Source organism: Selaginella moellendorffii, unplaced genomic scaffold, assembly GCF_000143415.4.
Source record: "Selaginella moellendorffii unplaced genomic scaffold, v1.0 SELMOscaffold_71, whole genome shotgun sequence".
NCBI classification, from domain to species: Eukaryota; Viridiplantae; Streptophyta; class Lycopodiopsida; order Selaginellales; family Selaginellaceae; genus Selaginella; species Selaginella moellendorffii.
In genome coordinates, this window is record NW_003314332.1 from 796529 (window position 1) to 815555 (window position 19027).

Sequence of the window (19027 nt, forward strand, 5' to 3'; positions counted from 1 at the left end):
GAGGATGAATCCCGTATCAAGACTAATTCTTCTTTTCCAATCTGAGTAAAGCACACATATCACAAGAGATCACACGAGCCTCGAGTACTCCCAAAGGATCTGGACTAGCCTCCGGAACTCGGCAATAACGAAGTCGAGCCTGTGGCGTCTCCACAGGCAGAAGAAGAGAATGCAGCCCAGGAGCAGGATGAGACAGACGGCTAGCACCACCGTCCCAACCCAGGCCGCTGTGGACGGGGCAGAGAGGGAGAGGAGAGAGGATCCTGCATTCTCGAGCCCCGGAAGCTCCCACATGACCATGGCGCTGAAGGACATATATAATTTTTAGGGCGGGGCGGACATTAGAATCGAACCTTGGCTTGAAATTGAGTGCCCTGGGTGGACTTTCCTTCCGACTTGTTCACTTTGTAGCTATGGTGGCTTTGTCCAGGAGCTGCTGGGAAATGCCCCAGGCTACCTAGGGTTTGCGCCATGCCCAAAGGCGCAGCTCACTTGAGCTGCTACGAGGTAGGTAAAAGATTGATTGCTTCTCTCCTTCGACGAGCCCCTCTTAGATTTGGCATTTTTGTCGTATTTCTTCACATCATTCATCCAGTGATTTTTAACTCTAGTTTGATGGCAAGGGATGAGACATGTCCACTAGGACAAGACACTGGGACTCCCTCCGGGCAAAGCTCCATGCTGCTTGTTTGCTAGACGAGACGGGTCTCGATCCAAAGTCCCGTGAAGGCTTGCTTGCCAAGGTGAATCCAGATTTCTGACAAACACGGCCGCGATTCGATATATAATTGTAGCTGGCAGGATTGCTGCTGTTCCAGTGAAATGGAGTGTGGACATACACAAGATACATCTCGGCTGGAAGCACGTAACAGATGGAGGCGGCTCAAGAACACAGTGGCTTTTGCGGCTGCCATCAAATCCTCTCTGGCCCATGATCTGCTCGAGGACAAACTTCACGTCGATCCCGTAAAAGGCAATGACAGTGTTGCTACCGGTGCAGCAGCTCAGGCTTCGATGCCAGTTAAAGCCAAAGGAAGGAAAGGAATGGAAGGCCTTGTGGTCCAGCAAGACAGAGGTTACATGTCTTGCTTCCAAGATTTTTATGTCGCCTGCCTCAAGGTACTTCACTCGCGTAGCTTTTTTATCATAGCATGGTGCCGCACTCACCCGAAGCACGTTTTTGTCTTACGCAGCTGCCAGTCGTTCACTTCTTTATTGGAGTTTTCCTGGCTCCAGTTGCTTTGGCCTCGATCTTCACGCCACTCTATCTATCGGATGCCAAGGGGCTCAAGCTCGTCGAGTCGCAAGAAGCGGGTTCGTCGTGCGACTCATCCAAGATATGGAGCTGCTTGAATGTTTTTCTCTACTCGTACGTACGTATATCAGATGTGGCCATGCTACTTAGTGGCTCTTTGCAGGCTATCCTTGTCAACAACCTTCGGTGGCTCGCCAATCTCTGCAATCTCGCCATTCTGTCTACTTGTTGCGAATCTTCACACGCTCATGGCTCAGTTCTTGTTTGTGTTTCTGAGTGGTGCCGGTAAGACGGTAGAGATGGCTGAAATTCGGTCTCGTAGCTCATGTCGTGAGAGGTTGCTGTTTGGTGCAGTTTTCGCTCGTATGTCACAGCCAGCGCATCCCATAAGGTGCTCCAAGAAAGCCATAATAAAAAACAATGACTTCGGGACATCAGATGACGAAGATGGCAGATCCAAGTATAAAGGATTCATCTCTCCTGCGCCCTCTTGACTCACTCGTCGTGCGTTTTGTGTGTCACGCAGAGTCTTTGTTATACGGCTGGTACTGACGGGGCCTCCTCCCTGCGAGCTCGTGGATGCAAAGATACGCCTCACATTTCGCATTTATGTGAGGCTGCCGTCCGGGTCGATGTTCTGCTCGACACAGGATTTGGACCTGGTGCGTTCAGAAGTACGTACACACGCACATATATACGTCTGGACTTGGGTTACCTGAGCTTAGTGATCTCATCTAACATTGTCGTCTAAGCGGTGCAGGTTGCATACCTAAGATATGGACTGACAGTACGCCACGTAATAAACTCCAAGAGTCCGATTAGCGGGCACACTTTGGACACTCTTGCTCAGGGAGATGCGTCCTTCTCGCTGACGATAATGGGTGTGGAGCGCAGCTCCATGCAGCCCATCTTCCATGTGGAGGTGAGCCTTGACTTCTCCACACCAGTTTAATCCGAGGCCAAGTGTGGTGTGTGACAGGATTACTTCATATGTGATGGAGACGTGATATGGGATGGGGAGTACCTCGACTTCGTAGGAGTGAACGACAAGGGCCTGAGAGTACTAGACCATTCCAAGATAGACATGTTGAAACCATTCAAGGTTCTCTCTCTCTTGATAGTTTTCACTCCTGAAGAGATTTCCTTCTCAGGTGGCGGGAGTTGTAACACAAGCCATAGCAAGAATGGAAGGCGAAGTTGCAAGACACAAAGCTGAAGCGGATCTAAAGGAAGAGAAAAACCACGAACCACTTTCGGAATCAGATTGGAAGACAAGCGGTGTGAGAATCAGGAAACTATGGAAAACAATATCTGGTTCGAAGTAAAATAGAAAATAATTTCTAGCAGCCTGGGTAGGGTTTGGGCCATGGGGAAGAGCAGGAAGCGGCAAGCGGCAAAGCGGATGATGGACATTGACCATGATCAAGGTAAACAAACATCCATCTATTTCTTCTCCATTGTTCCGATGCTGCTCCTGAATAGAGGCACAGGGCATGGATGTAGACGAGCCCAAATCCACATCCAACCCACCCAATGGGTAGGTGTTATTTGTTTTCTTGAAGCTGCCCAATGCTCTCTTGCACGGCAGGCTGTCCAAGGAATCCAAATTGATCGCAAAGCGGCGTCGTGCCGTGAATGTACGCAAGAAGGCGGCGGCTGACAAGGCGCTGGCGATGCTGGAGAAGAAACAGCAAAAGGCTCAGACGGATCTGGCAAAGGTGTGTCGCAAGAATCTACTCAAGAAGCTGTACTAGGTAGTGGAAAGAGGTAGGGTTGCAATGGAGAGTCATCATGCCCGGCTGCTAGCCTTCGATTTTGTGAGGAAACAGGTTGGCCGTCGTGTAGAGATGGTGGGGGTGGCGGTGAGCGTGGAGCGCAAGCCCAAGTACGTGCGCTTTGCTGTGGACGACGGCACGGGCTGCATATCTTGCATCTTGTGGACCAACCAGAGTGGCGCCCCCCAGCAGCAGGCAGCGGCAGACATGGCGCGGCTTGTCACTCTGGGGGGCCTGCTCGCGGTGCACGGCCGCGTCTCCCGCTACCACCACCACCCGCAGCTCACCGTTTCGTCTCTCCTGCCACAGCCGGATGCCAATGCCGAGGTTTACCACTGGATGGAGTGTATCAAGCTTGCGCTAGATTGCTATTAGTTCTCCAAATTGTGGCCCTCCCTGTTAAATACAAGTTAGCCTAAAGGGAAACGATAAAAAGGCGCTGCGCAGGGCAAGAGGGCGAGGGATTGATAGCCCTCTGAATCCCATGTCCAGTTGATCCATAGCATATAACAAGGTAGAGCAATCCATGGCTTCTAGCTCGCACAGTGTTAGAACCAGAGTAGGGAAGTATGAGCTTGGGAGAACGCTTGGAGAGGGTACCTTTGCCAAAGTCAAGTTTGCGAAGAATACTAAAACAGGGCAAGGTGTGGCTATCAAGATCCTTGACAGGGACAGAGTTCTTAAGCACAAGATGGTCGAACAGGTTTGGCTGCCTGCGCGTTTTCCACTCTTCTTCACCTTGTGTTGCAGATCAAGCGAGAAATCTCAACTATGAAACTCGTGAGACATCCTAATATTGTTCAGATAAACGAGGTAACGCATTGGTAATTACAGCACTGGCTTATTTCTTTTATCGTTGCAAGGTTATGGCCAGCAAGTCCAAAATCTACATCGTCTTGGAGCTTGTCACGGGCGGTGAGCTCTTTGATAAGATCGTGAGTTAAAGAAAAGAACTGGGAGAGGATGACTCATTTTGCCAGTTTCACTGTATAGGTTCATCAAGGCAGGCTTAAGGAAGACGAAGCAAGGAAATACTTTCAGCAGCTTATAAATGCAGTAGATTACTGCCACAGCCGTGGTGTATACCACCGTGATTTGAAGGTCTGTCCTTTTCTTCATTTTCTGCTTTAAAGACTTTTCTTATTCTCCAGCCTGAGAACCTGCTACTAGATTCAAATGGGAACCTGAAAATATCGGATTTCGGTCTGAGTGCTCTGCCTCAACAACTCAGGGTAAGCAGGTGCCTTCCTTTTTTCTTTTTCTTTTTTTTTTTCTGTTTTGCTTTTCTCTTTTTTCTTTGTGTAATATTATAGTTGTGTTGAAGGCTGATGGGTTGCTGCATACAACTTGTGGGACTCCAAACTACGTCTCACCAGAGGTAAACCAACTCGGGTTGGCTGGTTAACTAACAACTAAGCAGGTGATCAATGACAAAGGTTACGATGGAGCCAAGGCAGATTTGTGGTCTTGTGGGGTAATTCTGTTTGTTCTCATGGCTGGCTATTTACCTTTCGACGAGCCCAATCTGATGAACTTGTACAAGAAGGTACATATCCAATGTTATGACTGGGTTGAGGATCTCTTTTGGATGTAGATATACAATGCAGAGTTCACCTTCCCTGCTTGGTTTTCTACGGGAGCAAAGAAGCTCATACACAGGATTCTAAACCCCAATCCTCAAACAGTAAGGCACACGGAAACACCACCTGGCTAATCACTTATTTTCTCTATTCAGCGTATCACTGTCCCTGAAATCTTGGAGAATGAGTGGTTCAAGAAAGGATATGTTCCAGCAAAGTTTGAAGAGGAGGAGCATGTAAATCTCTCCGACATTGATGCCGTTTTTAACGCGTCATCAGAGGTATGGCCTGGTTTGTTAGCTGCATGGAACTTACAAATCTGTTTTTCCAAAGGATCACCTAGTAACAGAGAAGAAGGAGGCCAAACCCAATCCAATGAACGCCTTTGAATTAATATCCACGTCTCAAGGGCTTGACTTGTCAGCACTGTTTGAAGAGAAACAGGTATCATATCTATTACTGAAGTTGTTAAATTGAAGGGTGCACTCCTTTAGGCTCCAGTGAAGCGGGAAACTAGATTCACTTCAAGCAAGGCTCCGAAAGAAATTCTTCAAAAGCTTGAAGACACAGCCAAACCCCTTGGCTTCAATATAGACAAGCGTGATTACAAGGTTCTCTTTTCCTCATTTCTATACCCAAACTAACACGGACTGAGTCTAGATGAAAATGCGAGGAGAAAAATCTGGCCGCAAAGGTCACCTTTCTGTCTCAACAGAGGTGAGCGTCTTTGTTTGCCGTCTTGTTATGTCTTATACCCCTTTAGGTGTTTGAAGTTGCACCATCTCTATTTATGGTGGAGTTGAGAAAAGCCTCTGGGGACACTTTGGAGTATCATAAGGTAAATTTTATTTTTTGGATTTAGAATTTTACAGGTATTCTTTGTTTGCAGTTTTACAATAATTTATCCCAAGGTATCAATGAAATCATGTGGAAGTCTAATGAAACTCACAGCAAGATGCATAAGTAAAGTGAATTAAAACAAATTGCAACTCAAGTGATTTCTTGATATACCTTAGTGCTATGTTGAGAAGCATATTACATTGAATGTAACTACTAGAGTAGCCACTCATTCTCCACATAACACTTATATGGGCTTGATAAGGTGGGGTTGCTAAGTTTTAATTTTCTTCTTTATTTTAAAAAATATTTTTGCTTTTGTTTGATATTTTAGAAATCTTGGACTTAGCCCAAAAATTTTAGTTTATATATAGGAGTGAGTGATCTAAATTGAAACTAATTTAATGATTATTAAAATTCCATTATGCTAATATTAGTATACAGCATCATAACTGTACACTTGAACCTCACACCATCCCTTCCTTTCAAAAGGATAGAATGCAGTTAAGGTTCTTTGGTTGATAGGATAAGATTTAATGGATTTGTAGGTGGTGTTAATTATTTTTAATCTCTTTGTATGAAGTGTTTTAGTTGCTGTATATGCACAAGTTTTGGAGGATTGATCTGTTGAATGTTATACTGAACCTCATAAACTTGTGGTCTAACTTGTTATAACACCTAATATAGTCCCTTCCATTGAGCAAGGAGCCCTTTAAATAAACCATGTACCATAAGATTAAGAAAATAGATTAACACTAAGTCATCTATTTTGTACTCCGTAAGTAGACGATGATAGGAGTTGTCGTATTGTTGTTGTCCCACTTATACGTTGCCCAAGTGTTTAGTAAACTCCACTCAGACAAGTGGAAGAATATTTATTAAATATTGATCCCAAGACCTAGCATCGACAGTTCGTAGTAATTATGAAAGTAAACTTAACTTTGTTGGCAGTATCATATCATGATAATATAGGAGTTTATATAGTGAAACACTAACTAAATTTAGTATCTTTATTACATATGCATACTAAAGAGATGACAAATAACCATCTTAATCGAAATGCTGAAAATTCACGTAATTTGCAATCATCTTTGAATAAGCCATTCCACCAAGCCATTTATTTATGGATGATAAACACTCGTGAAAGTGTGGCATATCCCTTAACTAAAACATTAAAATGTAAAATGCCTCAACTATAAATATGGGACCATTATCCAAAAGAATTTGCTCCAAACAAAAATATTGACATTATAATGAGAATTTCTTTGTAGCCAATCCTCCTTTTTGTTCTTTAGTTTTTGGTTTGAGGAGAAAGTATTTAATAGCACTTGCAAACACACTAACAAAAGCACAGACTTCCACCACACAAGTTAAATAGTCAAAGGCAATAATAATATATTAACTGTTAGTAGTCAACCATGGGAAATGCCCCATCAAATCAAATGCCACCAAACAAGAAATTGCAATTGACTCCAATTGTCCTTCCATAACATGAGGGGAGTATTACGAGTTTAGCACCAAACACAACTATACAACAACTAGATATTATCACATCACATCTTTGGCTAATAGAAAGACTTATACAACTTTTTAGTCATCTATTGATGTCGTATATGCCTACTTAGAATAAAAGAGTCATGATAAGTATGGAAAAAGCATGCAATAAATATCAAAGGCACCACTAACTATAAATGATCATCCCTTGTTAGCACCTTCATCAACATGTTTGCTAACTTAAGGTTGAGATGTAGATTTGAGAGAACATTTTGAAGCACTTGGAGTCTTTCCATCGAGCTGAGATACTCAACATCAGCTATAGAACTCCTCAAATGATGAACAATCGCAAAATCATATATTTGAAGCTTTAGAGCCTTATTGAATAGTATGACTAACTAAGTTCTTTTGCTTCAATAATGAAGTAATTATAGCATGATCACCTTCTAGTAATATCTAAAAACCATATAAATATGCATAAAACTTCTCAAAACCCCAAACTTTTACTAAACACTCCTCTATTCTGGAGTAATTTATCTTTGTTGGTTGTAATGTACGGTTGATGTATGCAATGAGATAACACTAACTAGGCACACTTAAGCTCTCTTACATCAATACACCTTCAAGATCGATATCAAAAGCATCCACGTGTAAAATGAAGGGTTAAATGTAATTAGGATACACCAAAATTAAAGGAGTTGTCAACAACTTTTTGAGATCTATAAATGCTTACTCATAGTCAATAGACTAGATGAAAGACAATGTTGATGACTTTAGCAATACTTATAATGGTGCAATATGAATAGAAAGATGATCAATGAAATAATTGAGATATTGCACTTTGCTTGTATTGCACATTATTCACACACTTTGGAGTAGGGAATTTTAAAACAATTATAAATTTGTTAAGATCAATTTGCAAACTTTTATGAGAAATATAATACCCAAGATAAGTTATGTTCTTGGACCCAAATATGCATTTTGACCACTTCAACTTTAAACCAACTTTCAGCAACCGATCCAACTTCTTACAAATATTACAGATGTACTCTTCTAAGTGGATCAAGATATCATCAATGAAGTTAGTAATCATCTCCGACATATCACAAAAAACCTTGACCATTATCTGTTGAAAAGTCATGGGAGCATTGTTTAAACCAAATGGCATCACCAAGAATTTGTACAAAAAAAATGGTATATGAAAAGGAGTCTTGGGAACATCTTCCTCAGCCATTGGCATTTGCCAGTACTCAAAAGCAAAATTTAACTTGGTGAACCAATGACTTCTTCCCAAATTATGCAAGAGACCAGCAATATGAAGAAAAGGGTGCATATCTGGAATAATCATTTTGTATAATGGATGATAATCAATATAGAAGTGAATACTTCTATTAAGCTTCATTATAAGATAAGATTCATACACCCAAAGACTTTGATGTGATAGACAAATCCCAGAGCCCCAAAAGTGGAGTTGAAAGGGTGCCATGTGATAATGGCCGAAGTGGAAGCTAAATAAGAGTAACATGTTTGGATTTAAAGTTCCGACTTGAAAAGTCGAGAGTGGGAGTGAAATTGTCAACGAAGTGCTTAAGGAATGAGCACGAAGTGAGCAATAAGTGAGTCTCTAGAAAATGGATACAAAAAGACCAACACATGACACGTGGAAGTGTTAAGATAAACTTAAGATGGAATCTGAGATGGACCTGAAATGGAGTTTGAGATGGAGTCTAAGATGGACCCAAGATGGAGTCCTAGATGGAGTTTGAGATAAAGTTCGAGATGGACCTGAGATGGAGTTTGAGATGGACCCAAGATGGAGTCCAAGATGGAACTGAAACCGAGACCAAGACTGAGATTGAGACTAAGATTGAGACTAAGACCAAGATCGAGACTAAGACCAAGTCCGAGTCCAATTCTGAATACTAATACAAGCTATTGGGTGAAAGCCCAAAGTGATCATCCCTTGGGGGGGGGGGGTATAGGGGGTTCCAAAAGTATAGTAGGGAGAGTGTGGGGGTTGGATTCTAGTGGAACCAATTTGGGTAGGAAAGGTCAATTTAGCCTAGGAAGGTTATACCCATGTGTTGAGTGATGATAAGAAGTACAATTTAATAGAGTTAAAATGGTATATACCATTGAATTCCATTCTTTTTTCTAATCATGACTATGTGAGTTTTGATGCGAGCCTTTTTACTGCCATCCGCCTTTGGGTGCCCTAGCCAGGTGGCTAGAACGAGGTTCCAATGAGCCACGCCAAATATCCAAATAGGTAGTGCCACCCACACTTGGACCGGGAGCATTGACTATTCAATCTCTCGGGGGAGCTAAAGCTACCTCTTGAACAGTTCACTAAGCTACCCCACTTGTCTATCTATATTCACTTTAGCTTTGGACTTCCCAGTGGTTATCTTGCTACAAAGCATAATGTTACCAAAAAAAGGCATAAAGTTCACCTTTCTAGAAAAGTACAATAACTAGGACATCCTATTTAGGGTTTAAGATGTCCCCCAAGCTTGTGAAGCATGTAAGGCAACTTAAAAATGAGGGGGGCCCTTTGACAAGCATCACTGAAGCAGCAGAAGTGTGCAAGGAGAGCTTGATGTCACTAGTAGTAGGAGATGCTGGAGACGCAGTGTTGGAAGAATGAGATCAAGTATCCCCAGGCACAGAGGTGGTGCTAGAATAGCATGCACATGGTGTGGAATCACTCAGCCGTGCTTTGGACGTATCTCTGGAGCTTGCTGTGGATGTATGAGTTTCTGGGCCCATGGATTCTAGGTATGTCCCAGCCACCCCAAGTCACTGGTCAACGATCGGTCAACCCTCGGCCTACTGTAAAAATGGAATATTCCTGAATATTCTCTGAAAGTCAGACCGTTGACCGAGTCAACTTCGCCTATACCATTCCATTCCACATCTCTTTCCGATTGGGACTACATTTATTTCATCTCCTAACACTAGACGTGACACCTTGGAAAACATGCGAATTGTTATAATGGTGCCATCGATGACACATGCAACATCGATGACAATGTGACTGAAGGACCTCAGGTATGCACCAGTCACTCCAGGCCACCTCCCTCTCGAGTCAACTATCGGTCAACGAGAAGTCAACGGTCAGAATAGAATATTCTTGAATATTCCCTAACAGTCAGATTGTTGACGGAGTCAAAGCGGCATATACCATTGGATTCCACACTTTCTTCAGGTCATCACAGTTGTGGTGAATGAAAAGCCTTGACAGGAGGACTGCCCTCAAACAGGTCTTGAGGGATGAAACAGGAATTGATACAGCCTCTGCAGTGTGTCAGACACAACCAACAGGTCCCGAGAGCGATCAGCAGTAGGAGAATCGGAACAGATGCCGAAAGACAGGTCCACTGCACCACAATCTCGTATAAGCAACACATCTTTCCGGATCTAGAGATGTCGAATAGAATCAAAAGACAGGGCTTGCTGATTCTCATCAATGAAAGAATCTCTCTAGAACCAAGAGACTGCTCTAGACCATGCCACAAAAGACTCGGTTGCCAACCTCTTGGAACTTGTAGCTGGCAATACCACATGGAAGAGGATGACAACAAGCCGATTCTGGAGCATGCAGTTGGGTACGTGGTTTCATTTCTTTACTATCTTACAATATATTTATTTTTCAGAACCAAAATCGGCTGGAAACCCAGGAAGGACCTGACTATCAAGCTGATGAAGAAGAAGCCTAAGAAGGTGCCAAGGACACCACCCCTCAGACAAAGTTGCAGGCATGCGAGACTTTTTTTAACTTCTTTAACCCCCTTGAAATCCCAGAAAACGAGGAGGAGATTGATCCTGAAGAGGTACGATCTTTTATCATCTCTTCTAAAAGGTGTGCATAACTTCTTTCTTTAGGCCGAGGAGCTTCACATGGAACAAGACTATGACGTGGGGTAAGAACTATAGTCGGGATCAAAGTTTCGCAACCATGCTAACAACAACCTGAATTTGCAGTGCCACAATTTGCGACAAGATTGTTCCTCATGCCATCTCGTGGTTCACTAGCAAAGCAGTGGAATTTGATGATGAGGCGGGAGACGATGAGGAAGATGAAGATGAGGACGACAAGGTGACTGATGATAAGGAGGAATTTGATGCTAAGGTACATCACTTGGGTTTTTCCCTTCCCTTACTCATTACTTTAATTCGTTTCCTGTCAGGAGGAAGCCAAGCAAACCATGCCAAAGCTGAGCAGTAATCCTTTTTGATCCTGTCCTTGCTTCTGAATAGTTCCTTGTTTCTGGTCTTTGGCAGGAGTACCTTGAGGTGTTGGTCATGGGATCGGACACGTGGAGCACTTGGACCAAGGGCAAAGGTTGAGTGGCATGGATGCCATTCTCAGGGCTGGCAAGCCCCAAGTCCTAACTGGGACTTATGGAGGTTGTGAATGAGACTCCTCCAAGTGGTCGGAGGTGCAATTAAGTGACTAAAGTAAAATGGAAAAATTAGTCGCTTACAATTTACTACCATGACACTAAGCTCGAAATATGTCACGTGACTCTTACTTTGAAAAACCACTAAAAACGACACATATTACATGGCATGAATAGTGTGCCACGTGTCATCTGCTCCTAGAAGTCGTCTAGTGACACTCAAAAAAAAATAAGTAAGAAAAAATGACCACTTTTTCATTATTGATATTGCAGGAGTCGCACCACTTCCAGATTCTAAGCTCGAACACTAATACATGCTGTGGGGTGAAAGCCCAGAGCGTGTGTCTTCCAACGGGGGGGGAGGGGGGGGGGGGGGGCTGTGGGGGGTTCCAAAAGTATAGTAGGGATAGTGTGGGTGTTGGAGGAGTTGGGTAGCTGAGGTGGAGTCTGAGTTGAACTCGGACTCCGAGTCCGGGTCCAAATCCGGGCGAGCGAGTGCTCTTCACGTGGTATACTGCGTGCGGGGCAAGCTCAAAGTGGGCTTTGGCTTCTAGCTTTGGCTCATGGCTCTGCTTTTGCTACCTGCAACATCACACTCCCTGCTCGCCCCCACAATGCGCATTGGGATGGGTCCTGGTGAAAGCCGGGAGACTCGGATCTTTGCGTGCGGTGGTGGTGGGCTAGCTAGCAGTTAATCCTCCTGATGTGGGGTGGTGTGTGTCTTTGGTAGAGGGCTGCACACCTATTGCTGTGGTGCAACACATGTGCTTGTGATGGGTCCTGGCCAATGCTTCGGCAGAACCGGGAGACTCGGACGACCAACATGTGTGGTGCGCCACAGCTCGGGCTAGCCTCTCGCTTTTGTGTGTGTTTTGGGGCAGTGGGGTGTTCTCACCCCCTCCCAAGCACACACCCCTTGCTGTGCTGTAACCATTGAGTCCAGATCCGGGCGGGCAAAATTCCCTTGTGTTTGAACGTGGGTGAGCTCAGTCGCATGGGGGCTTAGTTGGTGCTTCACAGCCAGGGAAGTGACACTCTAGACATCTACCCTTTTGTCAAAAATGCATGTGACGGGGGAGCAAGAAGTCACATGCTCTATGCTATTGAGCGACCTTTTGGAATCTCGGGCAGGGGATGTATTTCTACCTACTATCGATCGCTCCATAGCACAAGAGCATGTAACTTCTTGCTCCCTCCGTCACATGCATTTTAACAAAGGTTTGCTCCTCTTGTTGTCCCTGATGGGTGATGGCTCCACTTACTTGTGATGCTGAATGAACTGATGTTCCTGGTGTGACCACCAAGTCCGGATCCGGGCGGGCAATTCCCTTGTCTTGAACTTGGGTGAGCTCAGTCGCATGGGGGCAGCTGGGTTCTGAGGTTCTGAGCTCAGTTGCATGGGGGCTTGGTGGGGAGCTGGGTTCTGAGGTGACTAATGCAAAACATGTATGTGCCTGCTGTGAAACACAAAATCCCTAGGCCCCAAAGTGGAGCCGAAAGGGCACCATGTGGTAGTGGCCGAAGCGAAAGCCAAACGAGCGTAACATGTTTGGACTAAAAGCTCCGACTTGAAAAGGTCGAGAGTGGGTGTGGAACTCCCAACGAAGTGCTCAAGGAATGAGCACAAAGCAGGCAATAAGCGAGGCTCCAAAAAGGGACCCAAAAGGACCAACACATGACACATGGAAGTGTCCAAGATGGACCCGAGTTGGGGTCCAAAGTGGAGTCCAAAGTGGAGTCCGAGATGGATCCGAGTTGGAGTCCGAATTGGAGTCCGAGAAGGACCCCGAGATGGAGTCCGAGATGGAGTCCGAGATGGACTTGAGATGGACTCGAGATGGAGTCCGAGGTGGAGTCCAAGATGGAGTCTGAGATGGAGTCCGAGATGGACCCGAGATGGAGTCCGAGATGGACCCGAGATGGAGTCCAAAGTCGAGACCGAGACCAAGACCAAGACTGGGACCAAGACCGGGGCCGAGACCGGGACCGAGACCGGGGCCGAGACCGAGCCCAAGCCCGAGTCCGAGCCCGAGTCCGAGTCCGAGTCCGAGTCCGAGTCTGAGTCCGAGTCCGAGTCTGAGTCCGAGTCCAAGTCCGAGTCCGAGTTCGAGTCTGAGAGGGTGAAAGCCTAAAGCGTTTGTCTCCCAGACCCTGGGGGGTTTGGTGAGCTCCAAAAGTATAGTGAGGGGGAGGACTGCAGTGGAACCAGTTTGGCCAGGAAAGGCCAGTTTGGCCCAGGAAGGTCGGACCCAATGTTGGGTGATAAGTTGCCCACTGGGAAGTCCAAGACTAAAGTGAACACGGACCAACAAGCGGGGTAGCTTGGTGAAGTGTTCAAGAGCCGGCTCTAGTTCCCCTGGGAGATCGACTAGCCGATGCTCCCAGTCCAAGTGTGGGTGGCACTACCTACTTGGATACCTGTCGTGGCTCAACGGAACCTCGCTCTAAGCCCATGGCTAGAGCACATAAAGGCAAAAGGCAGGGAGAGTACCCATGAAGCTTGCGTAAGACCACGGTGTTCCGAAATGTTGTCCCAAAGTCCCAAACGGTGAAAGGGAAGAGGATTAGGCCTCTAATGCAGTGACCAAGGATACGGTCACATGGTGAGGAAGTCCCAAAGGATAGTGGGACTTAGCGGTCGGGCCTGCGGGCCTTGATCCAGTGGCAGTCTTGGCAAACACGACCATGGACTAAAAGGGACTTGGTGGGGACTGGAAAAGAGTTGTCGGGGAAGGCTATTCCCCATGTCTGTGGGCATCCTAAGGATGTTGAGGAGTAGATCTGGGATGATCACTCATGGACGGATGGCCCAGTCTTTGAGAGACGGGACTATGATGCAGGTGGCATTAGACCACTGACGTGACCAAGGTGAATGGGCATGGCCTTAGCATAATGGGCCGATATGTCGGGGGTACCTTGGGGTGTCGGTCATGGGATCGGACACGTGGAGCACTTGGACCAAGTGCAAATGTGGATGCCATTCTCGGGGCTAGCAAGCCCCAAGCCCTAACTGGGACTTATGGAGGTTGTGAATGAGACTCCTCCAAGTGGTCGGAGGTGTGGTTAAATGACTAGAGTAAAATGGAAAAATTAGTCGCTTACAATTTGGTATTGGAGCTGGTCCTTAGTCCGACTATTATTGGTGCTCAAGTATATCACCACTTGTATTGAAATTGGAAGGTCCTAGGGATGGACCTATCCTTGAGGAGTAGCATGTCGAGAGGACATAGCTCTCCACTCAAGTTAATGTGTGAACTTGTGTGCAATGTGGTGGATAGAAAGGGGCCAATAATGGAACGACTTTGGGATCTTGGGAACAGTATAAGGTTTTCCTCGGAGAGTTGAGGATGTGATCCAGATGAACATTTGATTTAGCAAACTGGCTAATGTAGTTGTGGTAAACAACTATAGTTGGGATCACGGGGAAGATGTAGACTCAAAAACAATAAAGGAGTCACAAGATTAACCTCATATAGTGAGGCTGGTGCTCATGAAATTGAGACAAGAATTAATGACCGTGAAAGGTCAAATACGGATGAGGACACGAGTCCTTGAAATGGTGGCGGCTATCTTTTATAAATGCGGGAACAAACCCAAGGAGTTGGGGGTGTGCTCAAAGAATGAGTTGGTATTCTCATCACATGGACAACTGGTCATAAGGGGCAAAAGATTGCCCCCAGAGAACAAAATCAAGTGTTGAAGTAACACTTGCAAAGATGGTCCTTGTGAGTAGGACATGAATACAAGAGTTGTATTCTAGTGAGCTGGCACCTCAAAAGTAGGACTTCTTGGGTCGTCGGATTAGCAAAGTCCAAAATGTCTGATGACTCTAATAGAGTCAAGGAATAATCCTAAGGGATTGATGGAAGCATTTAGACTGAAGTGTGTGGTGCCCTATGAAGGATGGGGAGGATCTTAAGATCCAAGTATGAGAACAGTGTAAGCGACTAAATTTTCCATTTTAGTTTAGCCACTTAACGACACTCCTGACCATTTGGAGGAGTCTCATTCACAACCTCCATAAGTCCCAGTTAGGACTTGGGGCTTGCTAGCTCTGAGAATGGCATCCATGCCACTCAACCTTTGCACTTGGTCCAAGTGCTCCACGTGTCCGATCCCATGACCGACACCCCAAGGTACCACCGACATACTAGCTTGTTATGCTAGGCCATGCCCATTCACCTTGGTCACACCGATGGTTTAATGCGACCTACATCATAGTCCCATCTCTCAAAGACTGGGCCATCCGTCCATGAGTGATCACTCTAGATCCACTCCTTAGCATCCTTAGGATGCCCGCAGACATGGGGAATAGCCTTCCCCGACAACTCTTTTCCAGTCCCCACCAAGTCCCTTTTAGTCCGTGGCTGTGTTCGCCAACACTGCCACTGGATCAAGGCCCGCAGGCCCGACCACTAAGTCCCACTATCCTTTGGGACTTCCTCACCATGTAACCGTATCCTTGGTCACTGCATTAGAGGTCTGCTTCTCTTCCCTTTCACCGTTTGGGACTTTGGGGCAACATTTCGGAACACCGTGGCCTTACGCAAGCCTTATGGGTCCTCTCCCCGCCTTTCGCCTTTTGGTGCTCTAGCCATGGGCTTAGAGCGAGGTCCCGTTGAGCCACACTAGGTATCCAAGTAGGTAGTGCCACCCACACTTGGACTGGGAGCATCGGCCAGTCGATCTCCCAGGGGAACTAGAGCCGGCTCTTGAACGCTTCACCAAGCTACCCCGTTTGTCGGTCTGTGTTCACTCTAGTCTTGGACTTTCCAGTGGTCAGTTCATCACCCAACACTGGCTATGGCCTTCCTGGACCAAACTGGTCCTTTCTGAGCCAAACTGGCCCTTCTTGGCCAAACTAGCTCCACTGGGCTCCAACCCCCACAAGCTCTATTTGGTTAAAGTGGGAATTGTCATTATCCCACTTGTAAAATAAGGTTTCCAAACCTTTATATAGTATATAAATATAACAAAATTCAACTGCATTGAGGTACATGCCATTTTATTTTAAACAAGGAAATGTCTACTCAATCACTTCTCCTCCCCCTGCCACTGCTTCACCTCTCTCTTCTCCTTGTCATCGTCGTCCAATTTCTTTCCATCCTTTTAATATTGGCTCAGTTGCTCCGAGTCTAGGTGGAGCCCAAGTCCCCATTCAATCTTTACTTTCCCCTTATTAATAAAACAACTTCGTAGACTTCCAATAACATGCTGTAACACTTCTAGTATAATGCAAATCCTCTCAAAGAATTGTCTTTTAATATTAATACAATGGCATGGAACCCCATGCCATAATAAGTTACATTTTTAAATAAATACATGCCATCTTAGACTATTATTTTTTGCCTCCAACGCCTATACAATAATCTTGGAATTTCATCACTCTCCACACTATCAGGATTTAAACCCAATAGTAATGCCATCTCTTCTCTAATACGTCCACGCTCATGTTCAGTGGTCGAAGAACCCATCCGGTTGAGCAGATTATGGAGATGCAGATAGTGCTTGGCTAGACAATATACATGCCATAAATGATGACTGGTGTCTGTCCGATCAAATGGCTTCTGATATACCGTTCCATTTGCCATTTGGTTGATTTCTGCAGCCACCTCCTGGACTGGCCGGTTCTCTATCACCATTGCTCCAAGCCGTTTTGCAAGGTCCCCTAGAACATACGGTTTCTTCTCCCTAGTTTCCATACTGCAAGAGATGGGGTGCACTGCATATGTGTGCGTGTTCGCTGCAGTTTTAATCGGCGAGTCATCGATGATGAGGATTTCACTTGACCTAGTAGTCTGGTTCATCACTACAGCCTCTGGCTTGACGAAGATGGGCTTGCTACCCCTCACATGGACCATAGTCAAGCAATCCTCCTGCGTTAGGAGAAAGTCAAATGGTAATATTACTCGCGTCTGATCGTGCATCATCTGTAGCAACGTTAATGCATTGTGGCGCATCATGGATGTCCAAACTCCCAATTGCAAATTGAACCCAGCCCTCTGTTTTAAGTGTCGCATGGTCATTATTAGATCCCGCAGTTTCTCCCGTGTGATTAATGTGAATGTGTCTCTTTTGACCAACTTGCGACCGCAGGCTTTGGAGGGTGCAGTGACATTCGAGGACGAGCCACACTCATGGGAGAAAAGGACACCGTTCAGATCAAAAACGATACAGTACTTTCGCTGTGACTCTGAAATGAAATGTGTCAGCATAAAAAATGGTACAAGTCAATTTTACCATCTACAATATTAGCGAATGGTGCTCCCGATGGTCGTTCAAAGGGTTTTGGTCAAGGAAACGTGAAGGGCGGAAATACTCTCCTCTACAATGTGGGGTCAATTGCATCCGATGGCATGTGGGCACATGCCATTTCAGCTGTAGACTCTGGTACAACTGGCTCAATAGTGGCATGGGGTGGTTCCGATGGCGTGTGATCACACGCCATTTCAGCTGGTGCCTCCGTTGGTAAAGTGGACATGACCGAACAGGCAGAAGGGGCGGTGTAGGGAGGTTCCAACGGCACGTAGTCAGATGATTGGGCACACGTTGAGTCCGTTGGAAATGAGGATACGACCGGCTCGGCGGCTGGGGCGGCCTCATGCGGGTCCAATGGCGCCTGGTCACCGTCAGTTGGATACGTGGACAAGATTGACTCAGTGGTATGGGCAGCATCAAGTGGAGCGTGGTCAGCTTGCTTGGCGTTGATATGGATAGTAGCCTCCACCAGCTCTGATGACTCTTGCAGGCAAGTAGAGTCCACTGGCGGATCCATATGCATGTCCAAATATCTCCCTTCGATTGAGATGGTATCCTCCCTACTGGCTACTAAAAACAAACTCATTAGCACATTGAATCGACTATACTGTATTTACCATCAACTGCTATTGAGGAACTAGGACCGATATCACTTGGGCGCACTGCTGATTCTAAAGGATTGGACATACGTTTCGACCCTTGCTTGGCACTATCCTTCCTCGACACTAAAGGCTAGAGTTTGTATCTTAATTCAACTGAATAATCTCTACTTACCATTTGCTTTGCAACCTACATGGACAATGTTAGAAATGGTAAAAGGTTAGGAATGGATGTACTATTATTTACCTGATGGTTTGTCTTGTATGACCTTCCTCCGCTGCTCTTTGGCCACCTCAAGCTGGCCATCGTCGTCATCATCGTCGTCGTCGTTATTGTGATCGTCACCATTGTGAGGACCATCCAAGTCCTCTTCGTCCTCCTCTTCTTCATCTTCCTCTTCTTTGTCCTCCTCTTCGTCCTTCTGCTCTTCCTGCTCATTATCTTTCTCTGGCTCCTCATCCCCCTCCTGCATTTCTTCCATAGGCTGCTCAGGCTGGATGGCTTGTTCTTCCAGGACCATCTTGGGAAAATCATCTGGCCGAGTCTCCATTTCAAAATACAAGACATCCATAGCCTGTTTTAGTGCGTGACCTAGGACCGTATCCTCACCCGACTGTCTTAACATGGTTTCTGCACGTTCTTGCACCCTTCGAAAACGACGAGATGAGAAAAACGTGGCCCTGACTTGAAAAGCATCCCTCATCCATTGTACCTCTCCATTGAGATTGGGGAAGGGGAGTCCGCCATAGGAATCTGAGTCAGGAGGTGGTGACCGCGAGGCATTACCTATCATCTTTTCGTTGCCCTTCTTCCTTTTCGAATCAA

The 19027-nt window shown here is 45.7% G+C and overlaps 2 protein-coding genes across 6 annotated transcripts; one reads left to right on the forward strand and one right to left on the reverse strand.

Annotated features, from left to right (window-relative positions):
* Positions 1–5: 5 nt before the first annotated feature.
* On the reverse strand, positions 6–497 carry LOC112340863. The gene is made up of 2 exons (XM_024660011.1): positions 354–497; positions 6–304 (listed from the first exon to the last, which is right to left on the reverse strand). Exons 1-2 carry the CDS (start codon positions 471–473, stop codon positions 23–25), a joined length of 402 nt encoding a protein of 133 aa, XP_024515779.1. The 5' UTR covers positions 474–497; the 3' UTR covers positions 6–22.
* LOC9639733 (CBL-interacting protein kinase 23) lies at positions 392–5675 on the forward strand. 5 transcript variants are annotated; one of them, XM_024660007.1, is made up of 16 exons: positions 2582–2682; positions 2738–2792; positions 2844–3733; positions 3781–3843; positions 3894–3965; positions 4024–4131; positions 4182–4262; positions 4355–4408; positions 4451–4576; positions 4625–4714; positions 4766–4891; positions 4944–5054; positions 5105–5221; positions 5271–5327; positions 5374–5448; positions 5500–5675. In XM_024660007.1, exons 3-16 carry the CDS (start codon positions 3557–3559, stop codon positions 5575–5577), a joined length of 1335 nt encoding a protein of 444 aa, XP_024515775.1. In that variant the 5' UTR covers positions 2582–2682; positions 2738–2792; positions 2844–3556; the 3' UTR covers positions 5578–5675. The 5 variants fall into 5 exon arrangements, 1 of the variants encoding a protein (XP_024515775.1); XR_002990324.1 differs by lacking the exons at positions 3781–3843; positions 3894–3965; positions 4024–4131; ... (8 more) ...; positions 5374–5448; positions 5500–5675 and adding exons at positions 392–507; positions 624–743; positions 802–1119; ... (4 more) ...; positions 2016–2177; positions 2235–2357 and having other exon boundaries at positions 2407–2682; positions 2844–3068; XR_002990323.1 differs by lacking the exons at positions 3781–3843; positions 3894–3965; positions 4024–4131; ... (8 more) ...; positions 5374–5448; positions 5500–5675 and adding exons at positions 392–507; positions 624–743; positions 802–1119; ... (3 more) ...; positions 2016–2177; positions 2235–2357 and having other exon boundaries at positions 2407–2682; positions 2844–3068.
* The last annotated feature ends 13352 nt before the right edge of the window (positions 5676–19027 follow it).

Coding starts and splice junctions, on each gene's coding strand:
- LOC112340863 (XM_024660011.1), bottom strand. CDS start 473: ATGGCGCAAACCCTAGGTAGCCTGGGGCATTTCCCAGCAGCTCCTGGA. Junction 305..353: donor GCACTCAATTTCAAGCCAAG/GTTCGATTCTAA, acceptor TATGTCCTTCAG/CGCCATGGTCATGTGGGAGC.
- LOC9639733 (XM_024660007.1), top strand. CDS start 3,557: ATGGCTTCTAGCTCGCACAGTGTTAGAACCAGAGTAGGGAAGTATGAG. Junction 4,892..4,943: donor TTTTTAACGCGTCATCAGAG/GTATGGCCTGGT, acceptor GTTTTTCCAAAG/GATCACCTAGTAACAGAGAA. Junction 5,328..5,373: donor ACCTTTCTGTCTCAACAGAG/GTGAGCGTCTTT, acceptor ATACCCCTTTAG/GTGTTTGAAGTTGCACCATC.